This window comes from Lampetra planeri, chromosome 17, assembly GCF_965212315.1.
Source record: "Lampetra planeri chromosome 17, kcLamPlan1.2.h2, whole genome shotgun sequence".
Lineage (NCBI taxonomy): Eukaryota > Metazoa > Chordata > Hyperoartia > Petromyzontiformes > Petromyzontidae > Lampetra > Lampetra planeri.
In genome coordinates this window covers 1,088,074-1,109,213 of record NC_136123.1, presented here as the reverse complement: position 1 = coordinate 1,109,213, position 21,140 = coordinate 1,088,074, and the positions used below count along the sequence as shown (strand labels likewise).

The window sequence follows — 21,140 nt, the reverse complement described above, 5'->3', positions numbered from 1 at the left end:
TTTGCCCTCTTGTCACTCCCGTCTTGTGTTTTGTGACTGGTATGCCGTGAATCCTTTTGGGCTCACATTTAAATGAACATTTTGCCCAATTTCAAGAATGAAGTGTTGATTGCAATGCATTCACTGCACACACTGCTCTGCAGGGTGGTCCATGTCTTGTGACCCTCCAATTAATTGACCCCTAACATACAGAATTCCTTTATCCTTCACAAGGTCATTGCAAATATTTACAATGATAATTAATACAATTATTGCATGTAATTATTTTCTTGCTTACATTACATTACACACCCATTAGTATCCAAAATGATTAAGTTTTACAGAATGAAATTAGGGCACAAGGCATTTGGACAACTCTTGGTTGCAGCATTCCCCTCTCTGGATATGATTTTATATATATGGGATAATGATTTTATATCTACATATATAAAAGGGAAATTTGTGAATGTGTCTGTTTAAAATGTTTAGCATACATCCCGACATGTCACAAACTTGAAATTTGGCATGTGGGTAGCTTCCAGACTGAACACAATGCAAAAAGTATAAAAATATACTTTTGTATTTTGGGGTGTGGGGGGGGCGCAATAATGTATATATTTTGCACGGCACGTGAGCAGTGACGTCACATCTGTGATGTCACCCGCATGCAGCAGCGTTACGCAGTGTGCCTGCTGACGTCACCCCCCCCCCCAACCCTCTGCGTAGGCCGTGTAGTAAAGCGAGTATTATATATAAAAGAACGATGACTTGAAAGCTCATGTGTTCATAACTACAGCTTGAGCAACCACCTCGGAGAGAAGAGAAGACTTACTTTGTAAAGGATCTTCGAAGGCGCACTGCGACGACTCCTCACTTTTTATGCTTTTCGTTTTTGCAGGCACCGTGACTGCGCGCACACACACAAGACAGACGTTACAGTGTGCCAGAGTTTAGTCCGTGAAGTACGCATCACAGTATAAAGGGTAAAGGTGCAGCTCCGCAAGTGCCTGCTCATGCCAATGTTGGCCGATGGTCCTCTGCTATAGGGAGCTCTCCAGAGCCGCTGAAGGGTATTCTGGACTACTCTCTCACTTGCCAGATATTTTGGAAGAGGTGAAAGTAGCCACACTCTAACCCCACCACGTGACCTGCTGATCAACAGCTGTGGCGTAACCATTTATTACTGTTGGGTGGACAGGCGGGAGGATTTAAGTAACTTGCCCAATGTTTCAACTGCTGTCCTGGAAAATTAAACCAGCAGAGACCTCTGGGATTTCAAATCCAGTGTGCTAACTATTACATAACAGCAACATCCCACTGAAATCGGTGCTTAATTTCAGCCTGGTCTGTCCGGATCAGCAAGCCAGACTATTTCTTCACCTAGCACACCACATCCAGTATTCCACACCTATTAGCATGGTTGGCTATGTACCATGCGAAATAAGTTCTACATATATATATACATCTAGCTATGGCTACTCAAAGTCACATGCATTATCCAATCAACCACCGACTCCTAAAATATTGCACACGTAATTAAAAACCTTGCATTAAACCCACCACACAAACAACAACAGTGGAGCACCATTAATCATTGCTATCGTGAAATCAACAACCTCTTTTGGCAAACCTACAACTGCATACCAACCTTCACGCCTCCGCAGGCATTTTTTATTGCAAAGCTGGGGGTCTAATAAAAACGGTGCTATGTTGATGAAACTAAAATATTTATTTAACTCCACAGGCACACGTGGTGTAAAGGGATGAGCATTTTGGAGATATCCCAATAATGCATGTACATTAAATCTAAAAACATGAACATACAAGTGCTCCTATCCACATGATATTAAATCATGAAAACTGAATTTACGTGTAATTATTTTTTTTCACCGTCTCTCCGAAAAGCTGGCCCCTCCAAAACCTTTAACTTGGTGAGCCCACTCATCAGCCATGGTCAATCCACTGCTGGATGAAGGCATCCCCAAGTCACCGCCACCACCTCGCACGATCCTGTGATGTAATAAGCCACCTAAGCACCTGCACAAGTCGATTTCATCGCTCCATCTCCTTGGTACTATTATACACAAATAGCGAGCCCGTCATGTGACCACTCTACGGAAACCCAGCACGAGCTGACCCTCTCCCCTTACCTGTGTCGGGTGTGTACGTGAACGGCTGCACCTCATGCGACCGCCCTGCGCTGCTGTTCACAAAAATCCCCACAGACACAGGACTGGCGATGTCGGGGTCGCAGTACGGCGGTACTTTCACTATAAGGTGGTTCTGCACATCACACACACACGCACAGATACGTGTCACGAAGGGAACAATAAGGAAAACAACGAAAGACAAAGATCTCTCGCTCTACAGCGCAAGTGCTGCAATAGTTGGGGTCGCCAAGAGATGTTTGGAGGAGCGGGGCAAAATGTGAGATGAGGCTCCCCCTCGAATCTGAAGTCTGAAGAAACTGCCCCCCCTCTTTACATATTTGCTGTTAGCGAGCACTTATAAAGGCCGGCATGGTACAAGAGATAATGGTATGGCCTTGGTCTCCCTACTGCAGATATTTTCACAGCTTGCCAAGCACTCATTTAATGCTGAGTTAATCTACTGGAGGCCAAAGACAGGTTCAGATTCCACTTGCCAGTGATGTTTAGCCATGGCTGGGAATTTCACTCTGGTTCGTGTATTTGTAGTAGTGTGGGAAACCACTGTGCCACTGCTCCCCACCACACAGAAATCTGCAACTGGAAATCTTACAGTGCAACGGTTTTACAGGATGCTGCATTTACATTTAACAAACAGCATGAAAACAGACCAAAGCAGATTTGTTTATTTAACGCTTAATACCAACATGGCAGGAACACAAGGACTTTTATTAAGTTACCCGAGTGGAACACTTCGCAAGGCGAAAACTCACCCTGTGGCAAGATGAGACAATCTTTATACAAATTACAACATCCAAGCCATGAAGAGCATCCATTGCCACAGCTGACGCACGGGAGTATTTACTGCGCATCGACAAACAGTAAACCTAAAAAAATCCAATGTCTATCAAGGCAATGTGCATTAATTTTCACTTTTAGAAGCATTGTTTTTTATTTGTTTTTAGCGCTGATGGTTTGTCAAATACTAACATGTTGTTTGATAGCAGCAGCATTGCTCCTGAAGTTATGCAGCACAATAAAATTTTGATGTACATTGCCTTTAAATGCAACCGCGTCTCAAGATGGCACATCACTGCATGCTCCGAATGCAAGAATAATGGAAATGTGAATACCTGGTGATAAAACTCCATATCAATCTCTGCTTCTGCCTCCCACACAACTTGTCCTTCTGCATCGAGAGGACAGAACAAAACAAACATGGTTTGTGTCAAACTCTTCAGGGAATGCCAGCAGACAGTGCGTCGTATTGGTGACATTACAATTTTAATAGAGCCGTGGGTCAACAGCAAGACAATACAGACAGCTATCAAGCTGAACATACATTGACTGTTTTACTCAAAATAACACGATGGCTCTACAGCAACTTCTGATGTGTGTAATAGAAAAACATCACATGCCTTAGACGTTACGTTGGAGGTCACGGAGGTCACCGCACTCACTCAAAATGCCCCCCCCCCCCCAAGCCCTACAATTGGCCACTTATCTCTCCCTACCCCAGTCGCCTTTCATCAGTCATTTCACCTCGCATCTCCCACCACCACAACCCCGTTATACCCTCCGACGGCCATCCCACCCCCCCAACCACACGGGGAGCTCTGCCCCGGCACGCACCTGCTGCGTTCTCCTGGAAGATGACCTTGACACCTTTGAGAAAGTTCTTGCCGATGATAAAGAGCTCCTCACCCCCTTGTGGCGAGCAACTGTGCAGGCTCTTTTTCAAGATCTCTGGAGTTCCTGCTGGCTGAGCTGCAAGACACAGCAGCAAGAGACGATAATTATCACCATCGTCGACGAGGCCACCGTTGTTGCAGTGACCACAGTCGTAACCACAACCGTGCAAGGAAAATGCTGCAGCTCATATCGCAAGCGACGATCCTCGGCAACAACAACTGTCATTCGAATCACCACGCTTTACAGCAGTTCACGCCAATTAACAAGTTGGACTGTTTAAAAGTAGTACAACATCAGAATTTTGTAGAATTGTGTGTGTGTGTGGACAGATTATCACGGGTGGCAGGGTGGCACAGTGGTAACTCGTGCCACAGTAAGATAGTCCTGGGTTCCATGTCCGACTCAGGCGCATTTTCTGCGTTGAGTCTGTTCTCCCCCGATCTGCAAGGCTTTTCCTCCGGCTACTCCGGTTTCCTCTCATTGCTAAAAATAAAACAATGTAACTTGCATTGGCCAAATATCACAATGCTAAAAGATTTCCTGCAAACCAATCCATTTGGATTACACACGGCATTCATTTCACTATGCTGTGAAAAAACGTCGCCAGGCCGTCTTTAGAAAGAGTCTTGAGACTGAGCGAGGCCTTCCTGGTTAAACAAGCCAACGATCATAATAATCGTGCTATATGGGAGTTCAAATGTGCTAACAGTATTGTTCAACTCTTGAAACTACGAGTGCCAAAAAAACATTGTGTGTAAATCAGGGTGTTCTTTTGATATCAGTAAGCTATCGGTTACCGAAACGCTTGTAACAAAATACACCACAGTTTACAAATATTTGCTTATAAATATCCTACCAAAAAGCATAGTTCGATTCACTGTGGGGAGGGGCGCAGGGAATTCTAAGCACGAAAAGAGAACGGAGCCCCAAGTGGTCTGCACGCTATTCATGGTACATTGCTAGGGGAAGGTGTAAATCAGTACGAACCCATGTTGTTCCACTGCATGAAATGTTGCAACAACTGCCGCATGTTATTCAATGTCAACCGATTGCTCGAGATAAAAATAGGACGCGCGGAGTTCTTCGGTCACGGGATACGGCATTGGGCTCTGTCTATTGTCCCATGTTCGGTATTGATTTAATTACCTTAAAAGGGCCCAGATGCCCTCAAAACACTGTTGAGGCTTCTCTGCTTGAGATCTGTACTGCTATGTCCTTGGTTGTGTTCATCTAACATACACAGTTACAACTGTTAATATTTATAGTAAAATTTATATTTAAAGCTTTCGTGACTGCAGGGATTCATCTTCTTGGTTCTTTCGGTAAAGTCACGTAGAATGGAAATAATAAAATAATAAAAATAAAACATTGAATAATTCTCACGACGTTTCAGCCACAACGCAAGCAGCCGTCCTCAGGTGAAGACCAGGTCTGTCCATTCTACGTGACTTTACCGAAAGAACCAAGAAGATTTTAAGTTAAGTTAAATGATCTACAATCAGTGTTAAATACGCAAATCATGCGCATCTTTTTTTGGAAAAGATTTTTAAACATTCACCTAATTATTTATTTACATATTCAAGGCTTATGATGATTGGTAATGATCATGATGATGACACCTCAGTGCAGTGTGTCAAACCCTACAGACACAAGTGAGCAATGAACAAATTCAACTTCAATGTTATCTGTACAAAGGTAATAGTTTTTTTTATCTCGCCCAATGTCAGTTATAAAATAATATTCTCGGATTGAGTCACACGGTTATCCTTGCACTGGTATGAGAGCACGCACGGGACTTCATACCTACGCTGGTCCAGGGCTTCCCAAAATCCTAAATAAAGACGCGAGGCACGTCTGTGTTATGTGGCCATACATGACGAGCCGAGCAACCTCTTGTGTGCCGTGACCTAGATTTCAGTTCATCTACGAGCCTTCGAAAGCCGACCGTCTGTATTAAATTACTCTCCTTTCCCCTCTCCCATTTCCAGTGCCCCAGGCCAGCTGGCTCGCCCGGGCATTCTTACACAAAAAACGTATCACTCCTGAGAAAAATGTTTTTGCTAAACGTGATATAAATTTCAAAAGTCTCGTTGATAAAATGCATTTACAACCCACGCTCTTGTTTAAAAGTTCTGTGCTTTTCCCCCAGTATGTCTTCCTTTTGGGTTGAGAATGCCACGTGGGACAATTTATACGTCTGCCAGTGTGGGGCATGGTGGGGGCATAACCATTAGCATCGACTCTGTGCGTGGAACAGTTGACCCCTGACTTACAAACTGGGAACGGTAATCAGCAGGTTTACAGAAACCCTCAAGCCAGGATAAAGAGCTTCTTTATTTAGCACAGTCACACCAGTGATCAGTTTAGCGGGGCACACGGAGTGGTGCCAGGGACACAAAGGCAGCGTGTGACAGAGGTGACTGGCAACAGCAGAGCAGATTCACTGCTCAATAGCCCGACTCAGGTTTTTTTTGTTGTAGGCATTTTTTTATTTACACGAGCTAAGGATGAATCGTGTTAGTGGCCATAATGAATTATGATTAACAAAGGATTAATTGGTTTGATCATTTCTACATTACTGTATTTTATTTAGACCTTTGATTATGAGAGCTTAGATAACTGCATCAGTTTCCATCAAATGAAATGCCTGTTCACATTTTACAAAAGCCAGCCACAATGGCATTTGATAGTTATTTATATTTTATAGACATTTATAATATGTTCTCAAGAGTACAACAACCGTTACTAAGTCCAGCTGTCACACAAGGGTTGCTTTGCCTCTCAACTGCCCATTATACACTTCTCTATCATAAACAGTTTAAAATGTGATCGTAGGAAAATGATGACAACGATTCCCGCCAAAAGAAAAAAGGCGATGAGGATGACCACTTGCGGAGATGGAACCCTTCATCAAGCATGGCTATTAATAAAGTCTCATTTGTCCTGCCTACACTTCTCTTCACCAACCCGCATTGACCAGCGTGGCGAAGTATAGTCAATCAACTCCCATGACTCAAACGGCTTGAGGAGCCTTCATCCAGCAGAGAAGGGACATATGGCTGTAACATTTTGTTATTTTATCACTAGGGGTTGTTCGGGGGCGCCTGTGGTGCTCCTCACAACCATTTACGGCCTTCGGCCAGGAAAGTCACAAAAGAAATTGCACATGAACGACACATTCACGCAAGCACCCAAGAATCCGTTTTGAAGTTTTAAAATGAAACATCTTTTAAATGTATTATCTTTTGAATTACATAATTTTACTTCTTCATTAAAAGCTGAGATCATTTTACATCTGAAAGGCTTAATTGAAAACGACATTTCGTGTAAATTTTCTTTCGTCGTTAAGTAGATATGGCCTTGCTGGGGGTTCGGTTCGATGCAGACTTTCACCTGTTTGGGATTGCGGGATCGAGATAAGGCGACAGAGCTGGCCATGCGAGAAGACCGCCGTCTGCTAATCAATTCCAACGTAATCAAACGTCTGTCCTTGCGCCTCCGTCGTTCATGCAGGGGGCGCGTAGGTTTGCAGCGCCCCCTGCATGAAAACGACGGAAAGTGCAGCGTTCATCACAGATAAAGTTGTGTGCTTATATAAAAGTATTTTTCTTCTCAGCCTTTCCATTCAAATAATATTAATCACAATCACCCAAGTTGAACAGTTCACATCATGTACCTTTTGACCTTATCTTTCTTCTGCCAATAAATGGGTTTTATTTCAGGAGTTTATTCGGCGATCCACCAGCCTTCGTGAGATTAAGTTTCACAGTTGGGTACTTTGCCAAATGCCACAAAGTCCTGCCCCTCTGACGCAATTGCACTCTAGCAGTGCTCCCCCGGTGGGTCGCCTCCGATGGATATTTCCAACTGGATATCAAAATTCGAGCTACCCTTGTAAATATTGCTATTTCCACATGACAGAATCTCTTGTGTCAAGTGCATAAAACGCAACGATACCAAGAAACACAGTACAGGGTGTCATTGTGACTGCAAACTTTCAGAGTCCCTCATGAGGTTTCTTGCTACGGGAGTACATAGTACACGCAAATATATCTGTTTCAACGGCTTGCGCACTAGCAATGAAACGCTAGCTTCTCAGTACGGACTGACTGCTTACTTTATGAGGCTACTGCCTGTGAAAGCCTGAACGTCCACAAGTATTGATTACTCTGTGGCCAAACTCCCCGTGGCGTAACATGCAACGATTTGAATCCCCCAGAACGCTATACATGGCAAATTGACATGAACGAAAATAATCACACACCCTGGGTCCACTTAAGAACAGAACATTCTAATTACTGCTCATCACAAGGGTGGACACATGCACCCTCAAGGCCAGGGTGCCTATGCCACATATACGGCATCCACGGCACAAGTTTAATATAGAAATGCAGCGTTCGTATTTTCTGTAGAGTTTAACAGAGCCACTTCTCACATTTAAGCAGAAATTGCGAGGTATAATCAATTTGTACATTAATAACTTTGTATGTAACGGCCATCTCTTTTTCATTACACTGCTGGAAGAAGGCCTCCCCATGTTGGTTAAGGGGTTGTTTTGACCATACTTCACCGTGCTGGTCAGTGTGGGTTTGTGAAGGAGGGACTGGGTTACAAACCGGTTAATATCTTCCTTGGTAAACAAGTGTAGTAATAACAATAAACAATGGGCACCAAAGAAACTGCACTGCCCACTAATACTGTCCCACAACTACCTCGTAAAACTGAGGTGAAGTATAAACTATAAAACTACAAACTTTTTATTTTACCAGGTAAGGCCCACTGAGCTTTATAGCTCTTTTCAGAAGCAACCTGACCAGAGATGACAGCAGCTCAACTAAGTGGTTTATCACGTGGAAATGTATTGCAGTCAAATACTCTAAAACGCATGTTTCTAAATGTGGAGGGAAAAACTGGAGAAAAATCCACCCGGCCAGAGAGAGAGACACATGCAAACTTAAAATATACAGCAGATGTGAGGGTTGGAATCAAACCCACTACCTCCTGTAGATCAGGCGAGGGACGTAACATCTTGCCACCGAGTATGGTCGGTCGGGTGCAGCGTCGGCACTCACTGCACAGGATGGGCGTGGAGCAGGCCTGCAGGGTGAGGGCCGGCCCATCGGGTCGCGGGATGGTGACGCGGAACACGAGGCGCACGCGCGTGCTTTTCTTCTTGGAGCGCACGGGACCGATGCGAGCCTCCACGTCTGCATTGCGCAGCTTCAAGATGCCGACGCAGTCCACGCTGCAAGGGGGGGAGGGGGGCGGTGATGACGACCAACGGTTAATGGTTGCGCACGTGGGGGGGGGGGGTGCGAGACATGGCCAGATTTTTTTTGAGATTAAATCATCGAAAAACACATTCAGCACGGGCACCTAAGTACAAATACTTTGTGTCATCAAACCTATGTTATTTATTTATGAACATTACAATTGTTTTACAATTGAGAACCAAAGGAGTGCAAGGATGCAGTAAAGGTTAAGAACCACTGGTCTAGAATGTTGCTGCTCCTTGGATCTGATTGGAAATCGAGAAGACTCCTGAAGAAGCTCCCCCAACACCATGAAGCAAAACGTGGGACGTCATGCCGGACTAAACACGTGGTATTCAACCAGAAAGCCCACCAGAGGAGCTGAAAGGCTGGTTCTCTGTTTGGACTGATTACACTATGTAACACAATTTTTTGTTCCTGGGTAGTCAGTGTTATTTCCTAATTGCTTATGCCTAAAAAATATAGAAAATGGATATCATTCCCCACAAACTTTGCTTTTGTGACCAGCACAGTGATATTTTGAAATGTATCTATTTTCAATGAGAAAGCGGCGAATTTGTGTCTTGTCGTTAACATAAAGTCACAAAAAACAACATACGAATAGAAATAATGTATTTATACTAAAGTAATACAAAAATGACTAGAAAATATTTAGAAGGGAGTACATTTTCGAGATGTACGATTATACTGTAAATCACTTTCACGAATCAGCCCCCAATGGTAGTCTCCCATCATGTTCTCGTTATACTGTTCTTGGTAGCAGCGTTCAAAGTCCAGTATATCCTGGTGGAAGCGCTCGCCTTGCAGCTCCACATAGTTTTCGACCTTGTGATTGCCCAGGAAGCCACGAACCGCTGCGACAAGACAAAGCTGTTCCAATCCGCTTTCTCCTTGCTAGTGAGCTTCTTGGGGAATTAATTGCACTCCAGGATCTTCTTTATCTGTGGTACGACGAAGACACCGGCTTTGACCTTTGCCTCAGACAGCTTCGGGAAAAAGTCTTGAAGGTACTTGAAGGCTGCCGACTCCATATCTACAGCTCTGACAAATTGTTTCATAAGGCCCAATTTGATGTGCACTGGTAAAATCAGCACCTTCCGGAGGTCTACCAGTGGCTCCCACTTGACATTGTTCCTCCCCACAGAGAACTCGGTCCGCTGTGGCCAGTCCCGCCTGTGGTAGTGCCCCTTGGTGTCCCTGCTGTCCCAAAGGCAAAGATAGCAGGGAAACTTGATAAAACCGCCTTGGAGACCTATCAGGAATGCCACCAATTTGATGTCTCCGATGACCTCCCAGCCGTGCTCATCATACTTCAAGGCATCCAGCAAGGTCTTGATGCTGTTGTAATCCTCTTTGAGGTACACTGAGTGAGCCAGGGAAAGAGACGGGTAATTGTTACCATAATGGAGCAGCACGGCTTTGAGGCTCCTGGATGAGCTGTCAATGAAGAGGCGCCACTCATTCTGGTTACAGGCGATTCTGATTGCCTCGAACAGACTGGTCACATTGTGACAGAAGCAGAGCCCATCTTGACGGGCGAAGAAGCTGCAAAAAGGTTGGCGACGCTTCCTCTGATCTGCGACTTGCACACTTTCATCCAACAAGTTCCACTGCTTGAGCCTCGATGCCAAAAGCTCGGCATTGGACTTGATGAGACCAAGATCTCTGATCAAGTCGTTGAGGTCTTTTTGGTTGGGGTAATATGGGTTTCTCTGAAATTGTCATCTGGATCTACAACGTCTACCTCGCTCTCCGACTTGTTGCTCTCTTCTAAAGACGGCTGCTCTCTCTCTCCGGAGGAGTGGGTACGGGGAGCTCATGGCAGTATGGCACCGGGGCGATGGATGAAGGAAGGTCCGGATACGTGAAAGCAAGTGCATTCTTGTCAGTCAGACATTTGGAAGGGTCCACCATGCAGAAGTAGCAGTTGCTTGAGTGGTCAGTGGGTTCCTGCCAAATTCTTGGGATAGCGAACTTCATGGCTCTCTTTTCCCCTCTGTACCATCCTACAAAAATAATTTTATTTCACCCATGACTAATGTGTAAGAGATTAAATCTCGACTTGAAGCTTTCGTGACTGCAGGAATTAATATTCTTTGGGTCTTTCGGTAAAGTCACGTACATGGGTTCAAAAAATAAACAAAAAACTACGACGTTTCGATCGCAACACAAGCGATCGTCATCAGGTGGAAAAAGGGGGGGAAAGCCACTAAAGGCGAGCTGTTTTAAAGGTTTAAAATGGGCGTAGCCCAAGCGTCCTGGTATCAGAAAGAAGTGGGCGGGGTACAAGTTCCCTGGGGCCAGCACAAGCGGAGATGGTTACGTCAATGTGAGATCGGAGAGCAAGGAAAGGGTAGACGCACGAGCCGTGGAGAAATTAACAACTTGTGGGACGCCCAACGCAGGGGCGACACCGCAAGGACTGGAATTGCTTGTCCCATCTTAAGTAAAATAAAACTAACATCGGAAGGTGACAAGATGGAAACATCACAACCAGTTATCACTTAAACTGGTTGATGACGTCCTTCCAATGATTGCTGAGTTTGTACCCATCATCTCGGTTTAAATTGTGTCTGTATCTATATATGGATGGCTTCATGAACGAATCTTTGTTGATAGCCAGTGGGCTTGCAAAGTACCTTCGTCTCAAAGACATCTATTTCGTGTGAGCCAACTGCATAAAAACAATAATCAGCCACGGCTGAAGTGTTGGTCCTCCCGTGTTTCAAATCTGCCTTATGCTCACGAACACGGTAATCATTGGAAGGACGTCATCAACCAGTTGAAGTCATAACTGGCTGTGATGTTTCCATCTATTCACTTCTAAATCTTTTGTCGTCATTTTTGTATTACTTTAGTATAAATACATGTTAATTTTGATTCATATGTTGTTTTTTTCTGACTTAATGTGAACGAAAAGACACAAATTCGCCTGTTTCTCATTGAAAATAGGTACATTTCAAAATATCACTGTCCTGGTCACAAAAGCAAAGTTTGTGGGGAATAAGTAACTTTCTGTACTTTTGAGGCATAAGCAATTAGGAAATAACACTTACTACCCAGGAAATATAAAATAAAAAAATTGTTACACAGTGTTATCAAAAGGCGACAGCTCTACATCTACTCTTTTGCATGGCCGTAAATTCTACAAAACTAGTGTAGAAACGAGCGATGATGGTGGCTGTTTACCTCTGTACAGTTGTACACGAGAACTGGGATACCCCAAACAGGCCTTGGCGCACACTCGCCCACAAAGCCAACCCACACGCGTCCGTGGAAATAACTCCAATTAATATTTTATGCGAAATTTCTCCCAGGGGGCATCGGGTGGCCTGAAGGTAATGGTGTGAGACTTCACCGACAAGTTAGCCTATCTGGCACTCAAAGGTGGTTTCATTGCAGAGTAGCAACGGAGTACAGCTGAACAATATACATAAATGCTCACTCATCGGCAAAGTGTGGACTATTGGTTTACGTGGGACAAGTTATAATTATAACTTCCTCGTAAGCTCAATTATGTAATCCTGTGTACCCGAAGCACACCCGAGAACACTTTTGGGAAAATTCTATTAATAATTAACAAAAAATCACAAGGACACTTGATGTTATTTCACAAAACGAGCAATAAAAAATAACAAAAACGTAGATAAATTGTACGTTCTATATGTGTTGTATGGACAGCATGATACGCATATGGAAGTGTTTAAAGGAAACATTCTTGGCTACAACAGCACATAATTTGTGCAAGAGCATGATGGTTTTCAATCGGTTCCCACACACGCTCTAGTTGATTTTTTTCTTTTCTTTTTCTCTTACTTGCACGCTTGGTCCACACATTTAAGCGAAGCATAATGGTCACAATGCAAATGCCAAACCAGACAAACATGAAAGGCACGCCACTGCTCTATGCTATCCACAGCATCGACATTTAATGGTGGGAATAAACACATTAGGGTGACTAAAGCACTTACTCCTTGGCTCTGCATTATAGCCCAACAAATACTATTTGCCACGTTCCAGCCATTTAACGTTGTTCCACGCACCATTCCAATCAGTGGAGATTAGGATTTTTCTCTAATATTATTAATCAATGTCTTAAAGCCTTAATAGGGAAATATTCTGCTGTGAGACGCATACAACTTTACCATCTCACAGGTAGCCCTGGACCAGCTCACAAAGGTGAGTGCTATTCAGTGACATTTCAGTGATCTTTCAATCGCGATATTACATTACTATTCTACAAGCGGTGAGGACTGATGGTGAAGAATAATGACAGTGTGGAGGCCAGGGAACGGAACGCATTCAAAGTACATCCCTAGATGAGATGAAGTGACAAAATCAGCCTATGTGCAGATGCTAGGTGGATATCATAGGATTGTGAGAAATGGTGACAGCTTCGAGCATGGCTGATGATGATGACTTAAATATCCTGTGTACATATCTAGTACATCAGCATGACTCCATGGACGGGGGGAAAAAACTCACAGCTTTATTATTACTTTGTCTCCACCACTATAGCTAGAAATTGTCCGCATTTTAAAGGAGCTTATTCTGCTAACCCAGAAGTCCTTGACCGGTTTCCAACTCAGCGCATCACTGACATCACCCGGGGCTTATAAACAATAATGAAAATGCGTCATTTCCAAATCTTGCCTAATGCCAGCTTTATTTAGGATTGCGCACAGCTGGCGACCTTGGCTACGGTGGGGGTTACAAGGTTCCTGCTCCGCTCAATAACCAGCACGAAAGGCGGACCTCCGGAGGAGATGTGCGAACCTGTCGAAGCTGACACCTACCATGTTAGCACCGCCTCCGCGCGTGTAAACAAAGTGTGGAGAAGCATTAAGGGATTTTGGCGAGTAAAGCTGTAAAGTTTATTTATACTGCTGCCCTTTCGCTAACGTGAACAATTTGAATTTGACATCGGACAAGCGCGGATTACCACTGACTACAGGCAACGGATTACTCGACCTTACACTTCCTGCTTTACGGCGTGATACACGCACGCTAAAAAATAAATGGCTTTTTTCCCCCAAATATCAGTTTCAACTGTTACACTGAATGATAGATACGCCGAAGGTGGAATGGGTGAGTCTGTCAATTTGGACCTCCATACCACAGTGCTTTCGCCTATGACCAAACCACCGAGACCTATGACCCCTATATCACCAAATATTATGCAAGCACTCTTAAGCCTGGACAGTGCTTCCATTGGCGACCAACGTGAAATTACAGGTGTGATACGCTGCTGTGGGGATACGTGGTCAGCAGCAGATGGGCCATGCAGTAAACCCCATTGTTTTAATGAACTTCTTTGCTCGCAATATATGCTCCCCACCTTCACCAACCCGCACTGCACAGCATGATGTGCGGTTAAAACAAACCTATGAGACCCGCTGAATGTGGGGGCTAATTTACAAAAGGGTTGTACACATACCACAACTCACAGACTGAGCCAAACACAAATTGTGTGAATCATTAGGTTCACTACACTTTAAAACATGTCACGAAAAAGGACAATGCATTTTGTTGTTCCCTGTTCCTGTCATGACTAGGATCCATTAGTGAAATCTCTTGATGCGCTGGCTCAATATCCCAACTTTGCATTAACCACATGTGCATTCTTTGCTAAATGAACCAGGTTCAATAAATACAGTGTTACAAATTGATTGCAGATTACTTGTATATGGTGCTCATTCGACATTGCATGTGTTTCCATTTTCAAGGCTCTAAAAAAACATACCTGAAAAACACAGCATATTAAGTGCTGTACACACAGTAGACTGTCGCCATGAAGGAACCGGTTGCATGATTTGTCGATGCAAGGGATTCTCAAACTTCATTCCACATACCCCAATACAGTGCACACCTTTTCACATTTACCAATCTTCTCATATCAAACGCATGCCAAATACATACCGCAGGCACGTGATGACACCTGATGACTGTCTAACACGAAAAGCTGCAACATGATAAGGCACAAGGACACACCGCTTCACCTTTATATTGTACATGTCAGTCCACTGCTGGATGAAACGTGCATCCAGAGAATTTGCCTGCTAGAAATTTCCACATTCGTTGAGCTATCATTATTTGTGGCCAGCTCGGTGGACCTGACATTACTACTATAATGAGCCCCCCCCCTTCCCGTCATTAATATTCATGAGCGGATGGATTTTTACACTCACGCAGGTCGAGCGGAAATAAAAAATGTTTTTGCAAATTTGCTTTAAGTTTGACGTTTCTTTATTGAAAGGGAATCTAATAAATATTCTACGCAGCAACTAAGTGGATTTGGTGTCTTTCTTTATTTCTTCAGCACTTGAGACAAAAGGTAAGTCTAATTTAGACTTCTACATTATGGTAAAATTTATATTTTTCGGTGATTTTCCAGATATTTGATCAAATTACAATTTATTTCAACCCCAGCGACCGAAAGCAGAAGAGAATAAAGTATCAGAGCAGTGAATTTGAACAAATTGAAGGTCGGTTATATACAGTGCTACAGTGACATGAAGTGAGGTGTTTTATGATCTAGTTTAGTGCCAGATTCACTGCCATTAATACAGTGAAGTGTTTGATGACATATTTTCGTGCAAGATTCACTACCATTAAATTTACACAAGATACAATTATACTCTGCGCAATTTTTCGTAAATATTACAGCTTCCATCCGAGGACGGGCAAACAAGCTAGTCGTAAAATAAAAAAAAAGTTAAATAGTTGAATAGGATGAGGGCCTCCCCACAGCTGAATGAGTCATCTGCGTGATTCGACCATATTTCACCGTACCGGTCAGTGCGGTTTTGAAGGCAGGGAGCATTGATGTGGAAGCACCGAAGTAGAGCACAGCAATGGAGTTTGCCGCACTGCCTGCTACTGTCCACCACGTAGCCACGCAAGCACCTATGACCCCCCCCACCCCCCCTTGTGATGGTGGTCCCCATCCAAGAACCATCCAGGCTGAACCCTGTTAAGCATCCAAAATCTAATGAGATCCAGACCCATTCCAGGCAATTTGGTCAAAGGCAGGGTTGTGCGTGGTAAAGTGTTGGTCACACCCACCACTTCCAAGACATCTGGAGCAGCATGGAAGAGTAGACCAACATACCCTTTCGAGAGGTGCTATCCTAAAGTTCCCTCTTGCAGAGGAGACCATTACACCAGCAGGGGCACGCGTAAGAAATCTCAGTCCTTGTCCCTTTACCATTACCAGCAACTGCTTATACCTTTCCCTTACGGTAAGCACATTAACATAATCACAGACGTGATGGTGAGCCATACAAACGCGAGGCAGACAGAGGGACGCAGCTCAGGGGGGGAAACTCACGGCAGAGTCATGTCATTGGCTGGGTCCATGGTGACCTCGATGACAGTGGTGCCCTCCACCTCCAGCTCGCTGCAGAAGGTGGTGTTGCGCCCCGTGACACGACACGCCTGGTAGAATCCGTGCGGCTTCACCCGCCCTGAGTCCGTTCCCACAAACACCTGCAGCGTCACTGGCTCCTTGTAGCTCTCCAGCTGCAACGGGCAAAGGATGGGTCGTTCAACGGCGTTCGTCAGAATCGGAATAGTTATTTACACGGGAGGAATCCGATGAGCAATTCAACTTTTTTTCCACAGGTGTCCAGTACAGGCACGGGGTGAGAACGTTACAACAACAATACAAAAACACGATAGGAGCGCAAAAAGTATAGGAAAGGTAAGCAAATCGGTCTGTCCCGTAAACAAGATTCCGTTCGCCACCGAAACAGTTCGACCGCAGCTTCCCCTACGGGGGCGGTGACGAATTCCAGCGGTAGTGCATTAGCCGCTTGTTGCAGAGGTTTGCGGTTCGAATCCGGCTTACCGCCCCTATTAATATGGCAGGTGTATTATCCATAAAATACATATCTACTTCACAGCGGAAGTTAAAGGATTCTGTGATGTCATTCCAAAAGAGTAGGACTATTTTAAGTGCTGGCGTTATGATCCAAATTGACCACATTTGAAAATGTACACGCAACACACTAATTTAGATTACAAATTGCAAGATCGTGCCTACAACTAAACTACTGCAGACTACGCCTGTGAAAACACAGCGACCTTCGGGATAGCCTTGCGTGGCTAAAGAAATTGATTCTCAAGTTGCAACCACTGCCACACACCAAGGATTGTTCAATTCGGGGGTCTTTAAGGATTACGAAACACATGCATATCATAAAATATCAATGATCGTCTTTCCACACATACCGAAATGTTTATACAGTCCAGCCATGCACGTGCCTGTGTCCATTCGACCAATCGCACTGTGTGAAAGTTCGAGCGTGCCAATCCGTTCAACCAATCATGCATGCCATTTGATTCCACGACTTTTGGAATCGATTATTGCTTCCCAAAGCAACTGTCGTTAGATTCTCAACCCAATGCTCAACATGCAGACATAGCACTAGAGGTCTAAGCTACGTATTTTCTTAAATTTTGTGATACTTTTTCTTCTTTATTTTCTTTGCTTCAATTACCACTCATACACCTCTGATCCCCCCACCCCTCCCCCCCCTCCTGTACATCAGGGGTTACCAGCTTGGTTTTCAAAGTTCAAAGTTTACAATGATAGAATGTGCAAAACATAAAGAGGCATTGTTCTCAGGGTCAGCAAAGCCATTGTTTGTATTTAAAAGCCACTTTCAGCTGCTGAAGGGTCATGCTTGGAATTATTTTTCCTCGGCTCAAGTGACAATGAGGTCATCACCAGTGCCAGAAGACCGTGTGAAGTTCAGCACACACAAAAGCATGTGTGACAATTAGCCAACAGTAAAAACTATGAAATAATACCGATGTTAGAGAAACATCAAAGAATGAGCTTAAATGTCAAACAAAACGACAGATGATTAATGTTGTCTGCTGAAATAAGGGAATGGGGTTAAAAGGGATCACCTTATGCTTAGGTCAGCATTATCGACCCTGCCCATGGGCCCCACGCTGCTTGCTTGCGTGTGTGAAATGGCTGTAATTGGAGGTTTGGTTTCGTCCGGCAACATTTAATGAGTCACAAAACAAAGTTAGGACAATCCCAGGCATGGATACACCACACCTAGACACTGCGACAGGTCAGCTCGGGTGCCAGTGGAATGGTGTACTTCGTGAGAAAAACAAAGTGCGCAAGTGTGGCCAGGGCATCCAAATCTGACTTTCTCAGTTGCGCACCGGGTAGGTGCAGGCAAGTCCACAGCATGTTGGAGCACACGTTGCATCGAAATTTCCAACAACGATGCCAGATTAAAAGAAAAAATTGGCAGGATTGCTCATGGCCAAGAAAACAATATAAACAGGTTGATTACAAGAGGTATTTATTTTATTTTATATTACAAAGTTTAGTTTTGGGTTCAAATTAGCAATTCCAATGGAGCAATCTGAAAAAAAAGTCTGAAATAAACCCCACTGTAGATATTCGGGTTAACACTGCTCCCTGTGAATAGAAAAAGTTTTAGTTTGAGCCAAGCCTCTTGTGGGCCTCCGCTTGGCTTGGCAAGGCTGGGGGCAATGGCTCTCTGTCGCCAGCACGCCCACACACTTACCATCAGATTCAAGCCAAGCTCGAACATGCAAACAATAAAGCATGGGTTTGTTTCCAAATACTGCCAGCACGGACGGACCACACAAATGCCTTTAGCATTTACAAAGACTGGCATAAAGTTCTGAAATCTAAGTTTTGTAAGTTAAACCTTCCCCCACCTTCACCGACATGTGTGGCAAAGTATTGTCAAATAACTCCCATGACCACAGGGTGTGGGGGAGATCCATATCCAGCAGTGGATTGACAAAGGGCTTGACATATACCTTTGAAACCTTACATACAATAGTATGTTTTTACGTAAAATATCATTGGAAAAAGTGAATTACGGATTATTAAAAAAGCTTATTCAAGTAAATATAATTTCAACAAATTGTACTTTAGGATGCTGCAAAAATTGTATACTCATATAAAACAGGTTCATTAACCAATAAGAAATATCTAGCCCTTCGTTACAGTTCTCAGTGAACACATTTAATGGTCATTAAGTTAAATGTGCCACAAAAAAAAACCCAGACCTCATTGTGTGGAATAAAATGTCAAAGTGTTGGCATGCCATTGTGGTTACCTAGTACTCTTTTCGTTTCCATTGATGTTTAACACCAAGAGTCATTACTCCATGGTTCAGTAATGGCCTAAAACGAAGTCCAATTTGCCAGTATCACTCACTTCCCATTTCACTTGCCTGAGCAATTAATGGCAAATCTGTTATCAGTTATTGGCATGAAATCCTTTCCCACAGAATGTAATAACAAACATTGGTAGGTAATACAAATACAGTAAAAAGGACTCGGTAATTTTGGCCGTCATCATTCCAGGCATTGGGGGGTTGTAAAGCCCTGAAGTTAACACACCTATTGCATAATATTTATGCAACAATGTATATGCATTCACCAACAGGTATTCTAAAGGGTTCTTTTTTGGCAGCTCACTGCACGCATTCCCGCCACTCGTTTCCCCACCCACCTCTTGATAAAAATCAAACCACCCGCAGCAGCATGTCTAAACATGAGCCATGTCCAAACATGAGCCTCGCTGAATTAAGGGTGGATTTCATCGGCTAACCGGTCAGCCTTGACAAGCCCACAAGGGTAAACTTAAAATAGTACTGAAAAAAAGGGGTGTGGCTAAACAAAACTGTCAAGGAAAGAGCAGTATCAATTTACAAAGTATGAGCTGTTTGCAGAGGGCAAGTTGTTATGAAGGCAGTGAGTCGGTTCACCTCAACCTGACCCGAGCTGCGGTTCACTCACAAACACGTTCACAAAAGGCTCGTGAGCTTTCCGATGTCATTGAGCAGTTCCTTTCCATATCGCATGCTGTTATTTCTGTCTTGCTTATTGCGAGCTGCACGTGAGTGCGCTGCCCTTCAGACCAAAGTCAACTGTGAATAAACGTTGCGAAAGTTTCAGAATACATCGGTTCAGCCCACCGGCCTCTTTCTGTCCAAGGTCCACCCACACGTGTGGTAGTAGCCCCCCATCTCGGCCCCTAATAATGTGCTGCCTGGCACCGTATCAAAACAAACACGCCACCTGCGTGTGTGTGGATTTCACCATTCAAAACATTTCTCAGCGCAAGCAAGAGTGAACTATTCTGTGTGCGCTTATGCAGCAGCCAAATCCATCCAGTGGAATAAGAATGTTCCACACTAATATAAACAAAGCCTCCTGAAGACATCGGGCAAATGTTTTGCGAACCACAACAGAAGTATATCCATCATTTTATTTAACTAAATAAAAATACTCTACACACGTGATATCTACACCTCATGTCCTTTTCCTGGACCACTTAATTTATATTCAATGCATCATTTTTGCGCACTAAACCTTCTCATACGCAATCAAAGGGGGAGATTAAATAATCATTAAAATCCAATGACCCAGCTTCCAATGGCACAGAGCAAATAAAGGTTAATTAAGTCACAGACTTTTAATAGCTCTCGTTATAATTCTAAACACTTGTATTTAATTAAAATCAGTTTGAGGTGGATTAACTGCCAGGGAATTCAAGCTGCTTGCAGGAAAAACGCCAACATGTGAAGAAAGCGGAAGGACAACAAAGGCTAGAAACTGCAGTTAATGTATACGAGAGTTTCACTGCGAGTAGAGGCTGGCTTACAGAAGGACATCATAACAATATAAATGGTCGAGCAACTGCAGTTGGATGCATCCATAACACAGTCTGTACTGCTATAACGCGGTAGTTGCGTTCCCAAGGAACACCGCGTTTATGCAAAAATCGCGTTATCGAAAATAATAATATAGGGTAAAGCACGCGAGATGCGTATGCAGGCTGGACAAAGACTGAGGCATCTAGAAACATCCCGCCTCGTGTGATACAACGCCGAGGCAGCCGAACCTCCGATTCCTACTCGCGCGACGTGGTTCCGTTCAATCCATCACATCGCATCAAATTCTCGCGTGATGAAAACTACGCGTTACAGGACAACGGACCGTATCACGTTAATCACATGGCAGAAAGGCGTCGTGTCGA

At 43.9% G+C, this 21,140-nt stretch overlaps 1 protein-coding gene across 11 annotated transcripts in view; it reads right to left on the bottom strand.

Moving 5' to 3' along the window:
- The window catches only part of NFAT5 (nuclear factor of activated T cells 5), a 56,717-nt gene that overhangs the window by 7,411 nt on the left and 28,166 nt on the right, over positions 1-21,140 (bottom strand). For all 11 annotated transcript variants that reach the window (XM_078601818.1, XM_078601820.1, XM_078601819.1 and 8 more), the window contains 6 exons: positions 16,422-16,612; positions 8,891-9,063; positions 3,759-3,893; positions 3,260-3,315; positions 2,130-2,262; positions 812-886 (listed from right to left, as the gene is read on the bottom strand). In XM_078601818.1, the coding sequence (XP_078457944.1) occupies positions 812-886; positions 2,130-2,262; positions 3,260-3,315; positions 3,759-3,893; positions 8,891-9,063; positions 16,422-16,612 (763 nt within the window). The remainder of the gene's footprint in view (positions 1-811; positions 887-2,129; positions 2,263-3,259; positions 3,316-3,758; positions 3,894-8,890; positions 9,064-16,421; positions 16,613-21,140) is intronic.